The 18,126-nt window shown below is 58.5% G+C and overlaps 1 protein-coding gene across 2 annotated transcripts; it reads right to left on the reverse strand.

Moving 5' to 3' along the window:
* Nucleotides 1–806: 806 nt before the first annotated feature.
* EFNA3 (ephrin A3) lies at nucleotides 807–9,884 on the reverse strand. Of its 2 annotated transcripts, XM_010348380.3 has the most exons (5): nucleotides 9,652–9,884; nucleotides 2,955–3,268; nucleotides 2,416–2,481; nucleotides 2,153–2,230; nucleotides 807–1,939 (listed from the first exon to the last, which is right to left on the reverse strand). In XM_010348380.3, exons 1-5 carry the CDS (start codon nucleotides 9,777–9,779, stop codon nucleotides 1,809–1,811), a joined length of 717 nt encoding a protein of 238 aa, XP_010346682.2. In that variant the 5' UTR covers nucleotides 9,780–9,884; the 3' UTR covers nucleotides 807–1,808. The 2 variants fall into 2 exon arrangements, with proteins under 2 accessions (XP_010346682.2, XP_039315790.1); XM_039459856.2 differs by lacking the exon at nucleotides 2,153–2,230 and having other exon boundaries at nucleotides 9,652–9,876.
* Between the last annotated feature and the right edge of the window lie 8,242 nt (nucleotides 9,885–18,126).

The raw sequence follows: 18,126 nt of genomic DNA on the forward strand, positions 1-18,126 counted from the left end.
TCCTGTCCCCTCTGCCTTCCTGAGCCACGCAGGGTGGTGTAGTTATGGGCAGCCCCAGCCCCAAACTCCCAACCCCTTGGGCATAATGTTTGACATGAATAAAATTACAAAGGGTTATAAAGGAAGCTAATTATGTTAGCAAAACATTTACATTTCTTGGTATAGTAATATAAATGCTTTCTTACTAACACATCAAAAATGAGGAAGATCTAACAACTATGATCATTTCAAAGAACTGATGAGTGTAAATGATATTTTGAGATATCCTCAACAGCTATAATGCAGGCTGAAAACATCTGTGATTTCTGGTTACAGAGTCACAGGTACTATTAATAGTATTATGGCTCGCTGCCCAAGCACACAAGAGAATGTTAAATTTCGGTTATAGGTGAGTGAAAATAAAGCTGGATTTTTTTTCTGCCTGGGTTCTGAAATCCCCTGAAATCCATAGACTCCAGTCAAAAACCGATTACAGAATGCAAGGGGAAGAAACGGTGGAAACCGTAATTGATGGAGCCTTTCATTCCCTGTGTGAGAGATACGGGAACCAGTCTTTCTGGTGGGATACCTGAGGCTCAGAGAGGTTGAGTGATTTGCTCAAGGTCAACCAGGCCCAGCCTGGAGGCCCCTGTTGCTCTTGCCACGCAGCGCTGCCAGTGTAAAGAAGATGAGCCGCAGAAAATGGTCTGAACACCTTGTTGTGACTCTTTGGCTCCAGTATCTCCTCTCCCACCCAGGCCCTGTGACCTGCGGGGTTTAACCAGTCTAAGAGAAGGGTGATGGCCCTTGAAATCACACACATTCAGTTATTTTTATCTCCAGTTTATTTTTTTAGACTAAGAGCAGAGTATGAAAGTCACAGCCAAAGCACTTGAAAAAGGCCCAGGAGGATGGGTGGGACCACATAGGGTGAGCAGGGCAAGGTCCTGGGAGATGGTTCCCGGCTCAGGGCTGGAAGGGAGGGGGCGTTGTTGTTTCACGGTCTCCAAAAGTGTCTGTGCGTTGCATAGGTCCTGTCTTCACAGAAGACAAAAGAGGGGCCAGGGGGTCCCCCGGGTGTGGGGGGCCTAGCCTGGTGGGAAAGGGGTCTGAAGCTGGAAGGGGAAGTCAAGAAAGGTCAGGGGGTTAAGGAGGGAAGGGACTCTGTCTGTCTGTACATTATATATAGAGATATAGAGTCTGTACATGCCTGCCTGGCACCCCAATGCCCACCCCTTGCCATCCTTGTCCACTGCCCGCCCCCCCCCCCAGGGGTGTCTACTTGTAAACTTGGTTTCAATCCAAACCACAATCCTGGAAGTGGGAGTGGGGGAGGAGGACGTGCTTATTGCTGTAAACAGGGGAAGCAGGCAGCAGGCAGTGCTGCCCCTTGCCCATCTAGTCCCCTCCCCATGTTCTGCCCCTGGAGGAGAGCGATGGGGGTGCCTCCCACGCTTCGATTTGCTCTCTGTGGGGGCATACGTCTCTCTGAGGGACAAAGGGAGAGGGCACCAGGAGTGAGGGAAAGGTACCAGGGGCCAGGGAGTCCTGAGGACTGCCTGTTTTGGCCCCCAAATTTGGTACCAAACATTACCAGAGCCACAAGGCCACCTGGGACCCATGGCTGTCCCTGCACCTGGTCCACTACAGTGCCCTACCTGGGGGGAAGGGGTAGAGGGGGCGGGCACAGATGTATGGTGCAGGCCCCACTTCCAGCCATGGGATGAGGGGGTCCGGGCCCCACTACTGGGCTTTCCTTGGAGAGGCCAAAGGCTCCCTGCTCCTTCCAAGCCCCGCCCCACCGTTCCCCACCAGGGGAGGGGGCAGAGCTAGGAGGCCAAGAACGTCATGAGGAAGAAGGCGATGCCCACGGCCAGGGGCAGGTGTTCCTGTTTGGGGCTGGTCCCGCTGATGCTCTTCTCAAGCTTGGGCACCTGAGGGTTCTCTCCCTCAAAGTCTTCTGTGGACAGAGGAACAGAGAGACTGGTGAGGGCTGGGTTGCGCGCCAGGGCAGGGGCACGCGGCAGCGGCAGCAGCAGTGGAGCCAGGGACGTGACCACCCACGGGGTAGGAAGGGTCAGTGCCCCAGGGGAAGGCATGCGAGGTGAGCAGGCACTGGGGTGGGGGGCTGCGGTTCCAGCAGTGGCCACCAGAGGGCGCTGCGCAGACTCACCCAGCACGTTGATCTTCACATTGGGGCCCATGGTGAACAGGGGGAGAGTGGGGACCGGCTTCTCCCCGGAGTGCGATGCTGCGGGGTGGGGTGCGAGTGGGGAGAGAGGAGGGGAGAGTCAGGGCCAGGATACCCTCCCCTTGCTACGGCTGGGGAGCAAGCCCCCCTCACCTGTGCCCTCCGCCCCCACCCCCAGGAAGCCAGGGGAGCCCCAAAGCAGGGAGCTGAGGGTGGGGGCGAGGCTCGGAGCCGATTCTACTCACTGGAGGCGCAGCAGACGAACACCTTCATCCTCAGACACTTCCAGTGCAGGTTGTGGGTGGGCGTGGCTGCGGAGGAGACCGGGCCTGAGTCGTTTTCGCCCAATTTGTGCCCAGTGCCCTCCCTCAGCGGCTCTATTTCTCACCCCTTTCAAACTGCCCCCCCTCGGGCGGTCTCCTTCAGGAGCTCCCCTACCCTTGGCACACGGGTCACTGCAGCTCCGCCGTCAGCCCTAGAAGCCCCTCTGGTCCCACCCCTCAAGAAACTGCGATCCCTGATGTTCGAACCCCGGAACGTCCTCCACAGAAACGGCGATTCTCCGTAGCCCACACTTGGGACTGTCACGAAACTCCTTTCTTGGCCCCACGACCTCGTCTGAGCTGAACCCCTGAGGCGCCCCGTGCCCACGCCTCCTCCCGCGTCTCTCAGCCCCTAGACCAGGCGCCCGCCGCGCCGGCCCCGCCCCGGGGCCCCGGGGCTCCACCCCCCGGCTGTCACTCAGGCTCGCGCTCAGGCCCGCCCGCCCGGCCGCGACACTTACAGATGTAGTAGTACTCGTGGCCGGCGTGGAACTCGTAGCCCAGCGAGAAGGCGCTGTAGCGCTGGAACTTCTCCGAGAACTTGATGGGGCTGTGCGGGGCGTGCGGCCGGTTGCACTCCCAGCGCTTGAAGCCCTGGCTGGCGTTGCAGGTGCGGTAGCCGCTGCGGCTCACCATGTACAGCACGTACTGCTCCGCCCCGCCTCCGGGCCCCGGCCCCGCCCCGGGGCCCACCCCCGAGCTGTTGTAGTGCGGGCAGTAAATATCCAGATAGTCGTTCACGTTCACCTGCACGGTGTAGCCCTCTCGCCGCAGGCTGTGGGGAAGAGGAAGCGGCTCAGAGAGAAGAAACCCCAAAGGCAAGCCGCTTTCCCTCTGACCGCCCCGCAGCCCCTCCCCAGGGTCCGCGGAGCCTCCCGACTTTTCCTCCGAGCTTCCTCGCGACTCAGCCCTGTCTCTGTCCCCGGGGCCCTAGTGCCGCCGCTCCCCGAACGCTCCTTCCGTGCCCTCCTTCCTGGTCTGTCCTTCGCCTGGCGGCCACCAGAGGGTAGCAAAGGCGCAGGAAAGCCCGGCCTGCCTCCAAAGAAAAGGAGGCGAGGGAGAGGGGCGGAGGGGAGCAGGGAACGCACGCTGTGGTTACCACAGAAACGGCGCAGGCCCCAGCGACTCCCAGACCCGGGCCCGGATTTCCTCCGTCCATCCCCCATAATTCAGCAGCCGGGAGGAGGGATGGGAGGGATGGAAGCCGAGGGTGAACGTGGGAGGGATCCCTTCCGAGGGACACAGACACCCTCCCTCGCTTCTCCCAGCATGCTTCCCTGCGGCTGCCGGTCCACCCCCGGGGCCAGTCCGACGAGACCTGCCCTCACAGACGCATGTATAGAGGCTTCATGCCTAAGTTCTATGGCACACACACAAATATGTCCACTGCCGCTCATAGGCGGCAGACACATAGGAAAGCTGGGCTGTATGTGTGTTGGCCTGTATGCCAGTACTGGCGGAGCCCACCAATCTGGGGCTCTCTCCCTGCCCTCCCCACACTACAGCATCACTGGCTTCTGTACCTTGAGTCCCCTGACGGAGACCCCACCCTGAGGCCAAGGCCAAGTAGGCGCCCAGGAACTTTAAACAACAGATGAGGGAGCTCAGGGACTCAGCACCAAGACTCCACGTGGCATCATGCCAACCAGCCCAAACTTCTGTCTCATTGGGCACCTCCTTCCTCAGCCTGACACCACGGCCCCCCTGAATGATGCTGGCCCAGAGCAGTGGGCACAGGGCCTAGACAAGATGGCTGCACCTCTTATTTCCCTGATCCCTCTTTGGGACAGAGAAGCAGATGCTGGGTCCCTTGTAATCCCCACCTGCCTTGCTAGTCACCATCAAAGTGTTGGTCTTAACACCTTCGATGGTGGTACTGAGCTGCGTGAGGACCGAGAAATCTCTGAATGGAGTAAGAAACTCGGAGAGGGAGCAGGGGTTTTCCCTAATTTCTTTAGAGTAAGAACGCACAGCCGGGCGCGGTGGCTCAAGCCTGTAATCCCAGCACTTTGGGAGGCCGAGGCGGGTGGATCACGAGGTCAAGAGATCGAGACCATCCTGGTCAACATGGTGAAACCCCGTCTCTACTAAAGGTGCAAAAAGTTAGCCGGGCATGGTGGCGCGTGCCTGTAATCCCAGCTACTCAGGAGGCTGAGGCAGGAGAATTCCCTGAACCCAGGAGGCGGAGGTTGCGGTGAGCCGAGATCGCGCCATTGCACTCCAGCCTGGGTAACAAGAGCGAAACTCCGTCTCAAAAAAAAAAAAAAAGAATGCACATATCTTGGCAGTGCAAGGAGAGTGTGGTGGACACAGAAAGGCATGGGGTACTTGGCAGAATGTCAAAGTACAGGGTCCCTAGTACCTGGGAGCTCCCTGAGGGGAGGGACTGACTCCCCATGTCACCGGGCACCACCCAGTTCCCCAAACAGTAATTAGATCCATTAAAAAAATGAGCGTGAAGGCTTCTGCACGGGGTGGGGCCTTGACGGCCCATCCCCCCCACATCCCACTTCCTTGGCTTTGCCTGTGCTGTCCCCTCCACCAGCAACCCATTCCAAGCCTGGCAGTGAGGCACAGAGAACTGATGTTTGGGTACCCCAGTAAGAATTGGCACAGCCTCCTTGGGTCATCAGGAATGCCACCAGCCCCACTCGGTTCCCATGGGAGTAATGGGTCATTCAGGCCCCTCCCTTGCCCTGGCACTCAGGTGGGCAGGAGTCTTGGCCTGGGGCACTGGGAGCAGGAAAACGGGTTAGACCAGGCCTGGCTCCAAGCTGCCACCCTAGACTTGCCTGACCATCCCCAAACCCATAGTCTGTTCCTCCCCTCGGGCTTTGGGGAGAGGGCCGGCCACCAGTGGTGAGGGTTCGAGGTCTGGAGCAGCTGCACAGCCACACTGGGACCTCTGTCTTTGAGCCTCACCCATGTTTCCAGTCCCACTCCGAAGCAGCTCCTCCCTGCTGTGCCGCCCGGTTCCCCCGACAACACACCCCATTCCAGCAGAGAGGAAGCCAACACCCAAGGTATTCCTACAGGTAATTCAATTTCCTCCACAGGGCAGGACTAGCCTTTTAAAAAAGGTTGTAGGGCGACCACAGGTGAAGGGAAGCCATCTGTTACATACTCCTGCGATAGGTGGGAGGAACAGGCCCTGAAATGCCCCCCAAGGCTGGGCATGTGAGAGAAAGACCTGCCAGTGGGGTGGCTGGGCCCAGTTGGCACACAGAGGGCACGGGGACAAACGGGGTGGGAGCCAGGAATTCCCAGCCACAACTCTTCGGAGATCCAACGTGTCTGCTTGGCTTGGGCGCTTTAATTGAATCTGTCATCCTCCCTCCCCGCCTCTCCCTAGCAGTGCGGAGACCGAGGTGCCGCTAGGCCCCTGAGAAGCTCCGCAGCTAACCCCGCCTCCAGGGCCGCACCTCCTGCGGAAGGGTGGGGGTGGGCTGGGACCTGGGGACTGGGTTGTGCCCTGCCCCTTCGTACTGTTCTAGCTTCTTGCTCCACTTCATCTCCTGTAGCCTCTCGCCTCTTTTGCAGAAAGGCGAATGTCGACACACCCCATTTGGAGGGGGTGCCCCCTCACCCCGTTATTTCGGTCTCTCCCGACTCTCACCGCCTCTGAGGTGCATCCGGACGCCTCTCTCTTCTCTTCTTCTCCTCTCTCTCTCTCTCTCTCTCTTCTCTCTCTCAGTGACCCGCCTGCCTGCGCCAGGCCCCCATTAGCCCGGAGTGTCCGTGGAGGGGCCGAGGGGGCGGAGCGGGGAAGGAGCAAACTTCTCCCCCTGCCCGGAGCAATTAAGGCACGTAAACAGGGTGTCTAAGAAGACCAGGGAGTAGGAAAAGGATCCCAGGACCCCTGAACTTGTTAAATCCTCGCCATCCCTCAGCCCCAGCTCCGGCCTTAGTCGGCGGGCTGCAGACTTAAAGGGGCAGAGGAAGAACACAGACCCGAGTTCCTCTTCCCTCTAGCGCGCGCCCCCGAGGCTGCGCGCCGCCCGCTCCAGCAGGCGAGGCCGGACCACGTGTGCGCGGCGTGGGGTCCGCGCGCCCGGGCTTTGAGGATGGTGGCGGTGGTGGCGGGAACGCTCGCGGGGCGGCGGTTGCACCCTGACACCCCTGCACCCCTCAAGCGCCCTGGGCCGCGGCGCCCCACCCGTCCCAGTCTGGCTAGTCCGGGTCTGGGCGCAGGGCTTCCCTGGGCCGCGTCGGGTGGGGGAGAATCAGCGCGCCCGACACCTCCGCCCCTCCTCCCTGCGACAGCGGCGGCGGCGGCGGCGGCGAAGGTTTATTGATCTGCAGCGGCGGAGAGGAGCGCGAGACCCGCCGAAAGCGAGACACAGAGACGAGTGAGGGGGAGACACACACCGAGAGGGGAGGTTGGCAGAGGCCGGATTCACTGAAAGGGGAAAGGAAGGGAGACACGGAGCGCGAGAGAAGCCAGAAACCGAGAGAGGCAGGGAAGAGAACGAGAACCCAGAGAGTCTTGGAGAACAGGAGGAACAGACAGGCCAGAGGCCCACAGACGGCGGAGACGAGACAGAGACGCGAAGGAGAGAAGCAGGCACAGGGAAGGGTGCAGGGCTGAGACTCAGAGACTGGGAGATAACACAGAAAAACCATCAGGGACATAGTAGAGCCTCAACAAATATTTGTTGAATGAATGTATGAATGAAAGAGAGATCAGCAACAGAAACATTTCAGAGATAGGTCGAGAGACAGCTGTAGAACGATGTTCCCTAGGCTTCTTGAGACAGGGGTGAATACCAACATTCTTGCTCAGTTCTGCAAAGAAATGAAACACAGGCCAGGGGGCACACATTTGGCCGTCGGCCGTCCCTCTCCCCCTCCACCAAGTTCAATTCCCGGCTTAGGGGACTCCTCGACCTCACACGCTCATACATCCCTTCAATACAGCCCCCCAACCCGTTTCTGGGCCAGGTTGGGAACAGGTCTCGCCTATTCCAGGGGACTAAACGGAAGGACTGAGTGGGGAGCAGAGGGCTAGGTCGCGGCCGGTGTGCAGGGCACTGCCCCCAGGTCTGTCAAAGGAGGCCGACGCACGTGTCCCACCAGCACCCTCCCACGTGACCCCCAGGAGGCGGGGTCGCAAGACCCTCCCCACGTGACCCCAAGGGGCAGAGACCCTCCACACGTGACGGGAGGTGGGAGCCAGGAGCCCAGCTCACGTGACGAGGGGGAGGGGGCGCGGGAGCCTGTGGCTTGGTCGGCCCCGCCCCCAGCTCCCCGGCCCTCTCCACTCTCGGCTCCGGAGCACGTCGCTCTCACGATTTATGGGGCCGCGGCTGCCGCAGTGAGGGAGCCGGGGAGCCCGGGCGCAGCGGCAACAAAGGCCCGGGAAGCGAGGCGGGGGCGGCGGCAGTCTCCTGGCCCGGTGTGCGCCCCCTCCTACCTCTGCCGGTCCAGGCCCGCACGGAGTAGAGAGGACAGAAAGGAGGCTCCCGGAACCCGGGTTCCCATACCCGCTCCCTGAGCTTTCACCTGCGCCCAGGTGTATGCGGGGGAGGGGAACCTGATCAACACCTCCCCCCACCAAACCTATTCCCGCATCCCCCCCGCCCGCAGGCTCTGGCTTCCCCTAAGAACCCCGAGGTGCCCCAAGGGTGGCGGGGAACCCGGGGCCCCTCACCTGCGAGCTCTCCGCTCCCCGCCAGACTCTAGCGGGGTGGAGGGCAGACATTGTGAGTCTGGGGGAGGGGGCTGAGCTAGATAGAGCTGGAGTGTCAGCTCCCAGCGCCCCCCAGAGTTCTCGAAGTCCCGCTCCGGGGGGGAGGGGCCACGTCCCCACCCCCGAGGTTTCCATGGGAAGCGAAAGGGGGGCGTCGTTGGCTCATCCCCACCCCCAGTCTGACACTCCGGGCGCGAGGAGGGAGAGAGGGGGAGGCGCGGAGCCCCAAACAACAAAGAGCGGAGCGGCGAGCGGCAGCCCCTCCCCCGGGAGGTTGGGGGTCGCGGCCGCCCGGCCCTGCCGGTCCCCTCCCCTGGGGTCTGGCCATTTGCTCCCTGGTCAGCCCCCGGGGTGGGGAGCCAGAGGCAGTGCTGCCGCCACCGCCCGGGCAGGTGTGACAGTGACCCCAGCGTCCCCAGGGATCACCCCCTACCAACACACAGAAACACACTAAGGTGGCCGGGGTGATACACACGGCGGCTCGGCAGGGAGGAGACGGCAAGGGCAGCAAGGACTGAGCAGAATGAGGACCCGGCCCCGCAGCCAGCACCCGGCCGCCGCGCCACACACCCCGGGAAACCACACGGCCGCCCTGACACCCGCCCAGACCGCGGCGGCGCCAACAGCCACCCCAGCCCAGACGCAGCCGGCCGCGCGGACAGCGACCGCAGCCCCTTCCCCGACCCGCCGCCCGCTCCCACCCCCAGACGATCGCCGACGCAGACACACAAATCACACACTCAGACATACACGCACACTGACAGCCGCACACGCCCGCTCACACTTGGAGCCATTCGCCGTCCCCAGCCCGGGCGTGTGTGTGCGTGTGTGACACACCGACATCTCCCTGCCTCCTTCCCTCTTGCCGGTACCCCACGTTCCCATCCGAACCAAGCAGCATTCTCAGGGCCCCCCAACTCGGCGACCCAGCCCTAGCTCACCCCTGGGCTTATCCATACAACCAAGACAACCCAATCGCCTTCCTTCTAGGGAGGTGCTCGGTCGGACTCCCTACCCCAGCTCTGGACCCCACTTTTAAAAGAGGGAGTCCTAGACAGAACCCCTGGAAGCCTTCATGGCCAAAAACAGGTCATCCTGGGCCCCAAAATGCGGCGGCCTACCGCCAGCACACCGCTGCCCCCAAACCCCAGCCCAGCTGGGGGAACTGTGGGACCGGGCCATGCTATTCCAGTGGCGGGTGCGGAGAAAAGCCAAGATGGGGTGGTGGGGGGCCACTCCAGCAGTCTCCTCCGCACGGCCCGAGCGCTCCTGACTGTAGCCCAACAGCCTGTTCTGACACCCCCGAGTTTCCTAGACGCCCACAGAGTGCGTCCCCCTCTCCGTCCCCTCCCAGCCCCCAGCTCTGGTCTCCCAGGACTCCCACCCTGGGTTCCCCTAGGACTTCTTGGCCCCATCGGCTCCCCCTCCCACTGACATGGGACGCGCGGACTCCCAGGCCCCCGACTCACTGTTGGTTGGAGCTGTTCCAGTACACCGCATGCCGGTTTCCCAGCGCCCCTCCGGGCCCTTGGGCCAGCAGCGGCAGCAGCGGCACGGGCACGAGCAGCAGCAGCAGCAGCAGCGGAGCCGCCGCCATCCCCGGAGCCGCCGCCGCCGCCGCCCCCCGACTGAGCCCCGCGCTCCCGGCTTCTCCGCTTCCCAGCTCCCTCCTGCCGCCGCCGCCGGCCCCCAGCCTTAGGCCACGCCCCCAACACTTCCCTCCGCCCTCCTGGGCGCGCCCCCGAAAGCCCCGCCCCTGGCGCGCCCCCGACAGGCCCCGTCCCGCTCCGGCCGGGAGCGCGCGATGCGTGGGAGGTGGGGCCCGTGTTGCCCCCTTGGGAAAGACCGGCGCGTGCTTCGTCTCTCCCTTTTGGGTTTAGTTTGCTACAACTGGTCCTCGGCCTTTTGCTCCCTAGGCTGGATTTCCCAGAAAGATTTGGGAACCCAAGATGAGGATGTCGATCTCAGGGAAGCCCTTTCATCTCTCGGAAGCGGAGGGGGGGGGGGGAAGGGGGGGTTGGTGGTGGTGGTGAAGGAGCAGACTTGACAAGAAGCTGGAGGGTCCAGGACCTCTCAGTAAGTAGGGCTGGACCCCCTTCCCTTCTGAACACTGTGGCCTTCGCTGCGTCCATGCCCCCTTTTCTCGTGTACATGAGGACTCAGGTGGGCACAGAAGGGTGGTGGAGAGTCCTCAGCTGGCACCAAGGCCCTGACAGCTGGTGACCTGAAGCCCCCCAGCTGAGCTTTTCTTGGAGGAGGAGTGAAAGAGCTCATCCCCCAGAATGTCACTACTGGGTGATGTAAGGGCCTTCAGCAGTCCAGGGCCCAAGGCACAGGAGGGGGCCAAGGAGAGTCAGCTGGGGCAAAGCAGGCTTCCCTGGACACCTACAAAAGAGGCACTTAGGCAGGGCCTCCCCCGGGGCAGCCAAGGGTGTCCCCAGGCATTCTCACTCCTACTCTCAGAGACGTGGATACTGAGGCAGAGGGCAGAGCACCTTGTGTTCCAGCTGTCACCACAGTCATTGTCCTCACAGTGACACCCAAGCACACATTTCACACACACACATTCAGGAAAAGAGGTGCAGTCACCCAAAGGCAGAGAACATAGAGACAGAAGCACCTGACACAGACATACGGACACACAGCTATGCCTTGCAGACACATACAGGAAAGGACACTATCAGATGGCTAGAGATCAGGAGAAACCCAGGCACAGAGACACAGGAGCACACACCTCTACACATCCACACGTGACACACGTAAACCCGCATGCATCCCAATACACACAGTTTCATGCTCTCCTCCTCTCTATTCCTAGGAAGTAGAAGTTCAGGGCTGGGCATGGTGGCTCACGCCTGTAATCCAAGCACTCTGGAGGCCAAGGCGGGCGGATCACCCGAGGTTGGGAGTTCAAGACCAGCCTGACCAATATGGTGAAACCCCGTCTTAAAAATAAATAAATTAATTAAAGAAAATAATAAATAGCCGGGCGCGGTGGCTCAAGCTTGTAATCCCAGCACTTTGGGAGGCCAAGGCGGGTGGATCACGAGGTCGAGAGATCGAGACCATCCTGGTCAACATGGTGAAACCCTGTTTCTACTAAAAATTCAAAAAACTAGCTGGGCATGGTGGCACGTGCCTGTAATCCCAGCTACTCAGGAGGCTGAGGCAGGAGAATTGCCTGAGCCCAGGAGGCGGAGGTTGCGGTGAGCCGAGATCGCGCCATTGCACTCCAGCCTGGGTAACAAGAGTGAAACTCCGTCTCAAATAAAAAAAAAAAAGAAAAAAAAAAAAAAGAAATAATAAATAAATAAGTTCAGGAAAAGGATTCAGAAACCAGACCTAAGGCTATCCACCCCTTAACTTGTCTCTTTTGGAGAGTCCCAGACCAGGCAGAACCAGGTCTAACTGGGTTCTCAGAACCCAAGCCAACCACCTGTGTCCAGGGAGACAGGCATGCCGCTACTTCGCTTCTGTCCTGCGGGAGAGGGAACATGCAGGCTCCCCTCATCTGCTTATCTGTGGCAGGACAGGGTCTTGACCACAAGTCATCTTCAGGTGCTAGGCTGGGGGCAGGGGTGGTGCCATCCAGAATAGGCTCTGTGTCTGATTGCTGCCAGGTGAGAGTAGGTTCTGCCCTCTCTGGGCTCCTCTTCACCCCAGAAGATCTATTCTTCCTTCTCAGGAGCCAGAAAATAAATTAGGCCCCTTGGGATGGGAGTGGGAGACTGCAAACAGCTCTCCCTCCCCACAGGCTCCTCATCTCCAGAGAGATTTGTTTCACCCAAATGAAGCTAACCTGCTTACTCCAGGTGCCACGAATCCCAGTCCCTCCACTCAAACCATGTTCCGTGCTCCACAAGGTCAGCTTCTCTTTGTAGGGCCCACAGTTGGCAGAGACGCTGCCCATATTCATAGTGAATGGGAGCTTGCTGGTTTGATCTAGGACTTTAAATTCCATTTTAGAAAACACATATCCCTGTTCATAGAATCAAGGTTTTGCTTAAGGATCTGGGCCTTTTTCTATAAGGCCTGGGTACTTAGAATCTAGCACCCCCACACCCACCCTCCAATAATAACTGAGCCCTTCTCTTAGAATCTGGAGCCCTCTCCACAGGATTTCAGCAGCTCTCTCTATGGGGTCGAAGCCTCTGGTTTTGAAGTTGAGATCCTCTCTGGAGGGCCTAGGCCTGTATCCATGGGATCCAGTGCTTTGTCCACCTGGGGCTCTATCCGTAGGGCTGCTAGCTGATTTGGGCCTTTGTGTGAATTAGAAAAAGTACCCTTCTTTGCAGGCTCAGTCCCTAGGGTGCCTCTCCTGGCAAGTGGTGGCTTTGTGCAAAACAAAGGTGCTGCTTCCTTCAGTGAGAGGTGGCCCTGTGTAGCTCCCTGTCTTAGTGAGTCCCCTTCCCCTTTGTGCCATGCACAAACTATACAGCTATATATGGCAGTTCTGTCTACAGGACATGTGCTTCTGGTTACAATGCCTATGCCTGTCCATAGGCCTCTGTTCATAAGGTCTGGGCTTCTCTAGGGACTGAGCCCCTGTGTATAAGATCTGAGCCACCGTCCACATGCCTGGGGCCTAATCTAAAGGCCTCTCTCTGTGGCATGTGAGTCACGGAAGGACCCAGGCCTCTACTGATGGGGTCTAGATGTTTGTGTATAACTGTAACTCAAGTTGTTCCTGTGATCCACCACAGTAGGAATATATTTTGCATTGCAATTCAGTAACACACACACACACACACAGACTCACACGCTCACTCATATATACACACACACAACTAAGTATCATGAAACAATACTTACCCTTACTACAGAGGATGCACTCTAATATCTTCCTCTGTTCTAGTCTTAAAAGTAAAAACAATAAAATAAAAAGCTGGTTGAGGCCCATAAAATTGACTTCTTGACTTCATCCCCAATGGATCACAATCTATAGTGTGAAAAACTGGTGTCCAAGGCCTGATAGGATGAAGGCCTCTGTGGAGGCTGGAGCTCCCTCCACGGGGCTGGTCCTGTTTTCAGGGCTTCAGGCCTCCTCCTCCTCCTCACCTATAGGCTCTGACCCTTGGGCTTTCGAGTACACTGCTGGCTGCCACAATCTCTCCAGGGGCACTGAGCTCAGCTCCTGGGAGGACTCTGACATGGTGCCTCACTCTCCTCCATCCCTCAGAGGCCAAGGAAGCAGGGAGAGGAGCAGGTGTGGGGCAGAGGGAGTTCTCAGGCTGTGTGGCCCAAGCCAGCTCCTGGGACCGTGGGTGGCACCACAGAGCTGAGCTGTGTTCAGTAAATCATGGAGGTGAGGGTCTGGGGAAAGGGAGGTCAGGAGGGAAGCAGGGTGTATGGATAAATAATTCATTAAACAAATAAACAAGGAGCCTGTGAGAGGCAAGATTGGGCACACGTGTGAGCGAGAGGCAGCTGCCAGCTCCAGGCAGGAAATATTCACAGTTCTGCACCTCACACGGGGCCCGTGTATGCCCCCAGCCCAGGCAGGCTGTTGGTGCAGTCCTAACAGGGAAACCTGGGTGCTGCAGAAGGGTGATGCACATGTCTTCTGGCTTCCAAGCGTGTGTGTCAGCATGGCTCCGCGGGTGCTCTGACATCCTCGAGTTCACATGGAACCACATCCATGACCGACAGCAGGAACATGGTGCACTGCTGTGTGGTCCAGCTCACAGGAAATTCGCATGCAGGGCTTGGTGGGTGGCGTCGGGGTGTAATCACCTCTGATTCTACTAGTCCTGTTCTGATCCCTCTGATGAGTCCAGCAAGCCAAGAAGCCTGGAGCAGGGAGGCAGCTCTGGGGTGTTACACTAGAGGTGTGTGAGTCCTCTGAATGTATTTCCAGAAAAGATGAGAGGTAAGCAGCACTGGCCCAGCAGTGAACCGCCTGGGCTTGGATTCGAATTCCAGTTCTACCACTCACTAGCTATGCTAGTCACTTAACTTCTCTGAGACTGCTTCCTCATCTGTAAAATGGGAGAACAATGCCCCACCTCAGGGCGCTGGTCCTTATGAGGATTAAGATACATAATGTCTGGGAAGCACTTAGCACTTGTTTAGGATCCAGGAGCCACTGGACTCATGGAGGGTTTCTTATAATGAAGAGGTTATTGCCGGGGGCGGTGGCTCAGGCCTGTAATCCCAGCACTTTGGGAGGCTGAGGCGGGTGGATCCCAAGGTCAAGAGATGGAGACCATCCTGGCCAACATGGCGAAACCCCATCTCTACTAAAAATACAAAAATCAGCCGGGCGTGGTGGCACACGCCTGTGTCCCAGCTACTTGGGAGGCTGAGGTGGGAGGACGACTTGAGCCCAGAAGTCCGAGGCTGCAGTGAACTATGATCACACCATTGCCCTTCAGCCTGAGAACAGAGTGAAACCCTGCCTCTTAAAAAAGAAAGAAAGGGAAAAAGAAAGAAAGGAAGAAAGTGGCTGCAAGGAAGAAGAGAGATTGGAGCAGAGGTCTCTGAGTAGCATCACAACCAGCGCCCCCAGCAAGTCTTCCCTGCCAGAGCTCTGGCCCCCACCCTCTGCCTAGTGATTGAAGGCTTCCTTGGCAAAGATGTTTGTGTCTGGGCAAAAACCTGAAAAGTGGCACCCTAGTGTGGGTGGGGAGAATCCAGGATGGGGGGAGCCTCAGAGGGCCAGGGTGGAGTATCTGGCGGCCACCCAGTAAGCTCCAGCATTCCCCAGCCCTCTGTGTCCCCTGGAAAGGATCCGATCCCTGTGGGAGAGCCAGCGAACAGGTCTGAGCCGGCCTGCTCCTCCACAGACAGAAGACGAACAGGTTGGGGGAGGGGGCCTGAGATCTTGGTGGGGAGGGGTAGCAGTAACCCCCGTGTCTCTGTGTCTCCTCTGAGGAGTTAGGGACAGAGGGGACTAACTCTAACAGAGGGGACAGACAGGGACAGTAGGGTGTGTCCCTGGACACACCCTACCAAAGCCTGGGGCCCAACACTTTGCCTTCCTTGTTCAGCCTGCTGCCACTTGGGCAGCCAGGGGTCTGGGCCCCAGGTGTGAAGATGGTGCCTGCCCACCCTTTCCCAAGAAGCCAACATCAGCTCTCCACTTCCCCTCCCCTGGGCTGGGCAGGTTCAGGCCAATCTGCTCAAGAGCTTCACAGCAAACATTGATCTGTAATAAAACCACAACGTGTTTCAGGAGAAGGGATTCCAGACACAACACACACACATACACACTCGCACACATACATACGATGCCAAACATGCAGCTCTGGGAGGGCGGACACCAGCAGTCCTGAAAACACAACCAGACACAGCCTCACACTGTCAAGTCTACAGACAGCATGACTTCTCTACATCCCTCTCTGCTATAAACTTTGTCCTTCAAAATCAAAGCCTTCTCTGACGACCCATTTTCCCTGTGTTCCCATAACACTTCATATATAGCTCTGTATTAGCATTTTCACTTTGCATTATAATTATTCATTGGCCAGTCTCTCTCCTCGGGCAATTTGAAGATCCCTTAAGGGAAAGGATCTTGTCTTGTGCAAGTATGTATCCCCAGCATCTAGTATGCAGCCTAGTATTTACTTAGTAGGAGTAGGTGAGGTGCTTAATAATTGTTGAATCAAGGAACAAAGGAACACGAGCATTCTCCCAGTGGGACACCATTTCTAGACTGCAGAAGCCCACAGAGGATAATCGTGGACGCTGCTCAGGTCTCTGACCCTGGCTTCCTTTCTGTTGGTCCGCTCGCCACCACTCAGCTCCCCCGAAGCCCTGCTTTCCTCCCCTTCCCTCAGTGTGAGACCGTGAATTTGAGTTCCACCTGAAGGCTGGCAGGCGAGGTAAGGGTTAATGACACCTCATTAGTGTTTAATTGGAGGAAGGAAGCTGCCTTGGCACCAGACAGGTGGGCGGGCCTGCCCCTTGCTGGAACCTGGCATCCCTAGTTCCAGCACCCTGCCAGGCATGTGGGTGATTTGGCCCTGGAGACCCTCCACCCAGCCGGGGCACCTCCCCCACCACTGGCTTTGCCAATTTAGTCTCCAGGCAGTACAGACCAGCACTCCCCATCTGTCACCAAACATCCAGAGGGAGAACAGACTCCTTATCCTTTCTCCTGTAGCTGGGTTTGCCCCCATCCCGTCCCCAGCAGACACTGGAGAGTGGGAGGAGAGGTGGGGTATGAAGGTGGAGAACTCAGGGACAGATTACAGAGTCACTCAGGGATAGATTCCAGAAACAGACAAGCGACAGGGCTGGGGATGTGGAGATGTCTGCCCACTTTGACCTTAAATGAAGAGAATGCAAATGAGATGCAGACGATATGCAGATGAACACAGGATCTCAGCACTAACATTCCTGGTGGCAGCAGCTCTGCACCCAGGACCCCAAAGCTGTCGCCAATAACCAACCCACTCCCGATCTTTCTGCGTTAAGTGGTCCTGACCATTACTTTGAGTGAGAAAACGCATCTCAAGAGAAATAAGAGCTTGCCTGGGCTAGGGGTGCAGCACCTGGGAAGCTGAGCTCCACCCCAGCTTCCACATCCCATCCCAAGCACCTACCCAAGCTGCCACAGCAGCTCAGGCAAACATTACTTTCCAGGTTGCACTCGGACGCGCCGTCGGTTGCTATGGGGACCCCCTCCTCACTTCCAGACCCGAACCAATGGGCATCACCGCTGATGACCTCATGCCCCAGGCCCCGGGATTCTATTGGCTATTTAGAAGCCAGAGTGCACCCTTTCCAATTGCGTCACCGCTGGGGATCCCCCGACGACCCCAGCTAGCGACTGGCCTACTGAAAGAAAGTCGCGCTGGAAGCTCACAATGTGCTGAATGAATGAAAAAGAAAGAAAGGAAAGAAGGAACTAACAAAAGGGAAGAAAAAGGGGAGGTGACAGAAAAAGAACAAAATTTCAGGGTTGAATCTGGAGACGAAAAGGAAGATTTGCAACCCCAGAAAGTGTGGAGCAGGATTCCCGGTCGCTGAGACTCTCAGGCTTTCAAACAGGGAGATTGGGCGAGGTAAAGAACAGTGGAATTTTCGCATCGATTCCGGAGAGACTAGGGCAGGCCCGGGAAATTGAGGGCCCCACCCTGAGCCACCTAACGCTACCGAGTTTAGGGGAGATCGGTGACGCCCCAAAACTTGCAGGCGTGCCCAGCCTCCTGGAACCGCACCCTGGAACGCGCCTCGAGGACTTCTCGAGGGTAAGGCCCTGTGCCCGGAAGACCTCTCAGCACCTGCAGCCGGTCTCGGCCCTATGAGTGGACTTGGCCCTGGCTTTCCATGGGGACGCGCCCCGGGACTGAATCAGCCGCCCGCGCAGGCTATGAGCAAAGTGAGCGTAGGGAAGGCCGGCTTGGCCTGAGCGCCTGTGGCTGGGCGGTCCTAAGTTACAAACCCCTGCCCCGCGCCCCACCTCCCCAGCCCAGCTCCCTTGGTCGCAGAGGCATCCGCCCTTGCACCTGCAAGGGGCTGGGCGGCCGGCAGGGGCGTGTGTCCGTGTTAAGTGGAAGAGCCCGACAGTGAGGGCGTGCGTCTGAGTGCGGGAGAGCAGACAGGGCCCCGCGTCTCTTTCGCACATGCGTTCTTATCAGCAGCGGATCCGCGCGCCAGCCCCAGCCGCGGGAGCGAGCGCGCCCGCCTGGTTCCGCGAAGAAGAGGGGGTGGCCTGGGGCCGCTGGGAGCTGGGTGAGACCCCCACAGTTCTCAATTCAGGGCAAGGGCTGCTAACCAGTCGCTCCCAGTCTACTCCGCCTATGGCTTCACTTGGGAGGGGTAGAGGCAGCAGTAAGTCGGTTTCCACGGCAACGTATAGACACCCTCCTGGTTGACGGTAAAGATGGAACTTGAACCCAGGACCTGAAGACCTAGCCCATAGCTTCTCCAGCCGACGCCACCCTCTCCTTTGTGCCCCAGACGCACCTACCTACGAGAGGCATTTTCTGAAAGGTGGC

The sequence above is a fragment of the Saimiri boliviensis genome, chromosome 19, assembly GCF_048565385.1.
Source record: "Saimiri boliviensis isolate mSaiBol1 chromosome 19, mSaiBol1.pri, whole genome shotgun sequence".
NCBI classification, from domain to species: domain Eukaryota; kingdom Metazoa; phylum Chordata; class Mammalia; order Primates; family Cebidae; genus Saimiri; species Saimiri boliviensis.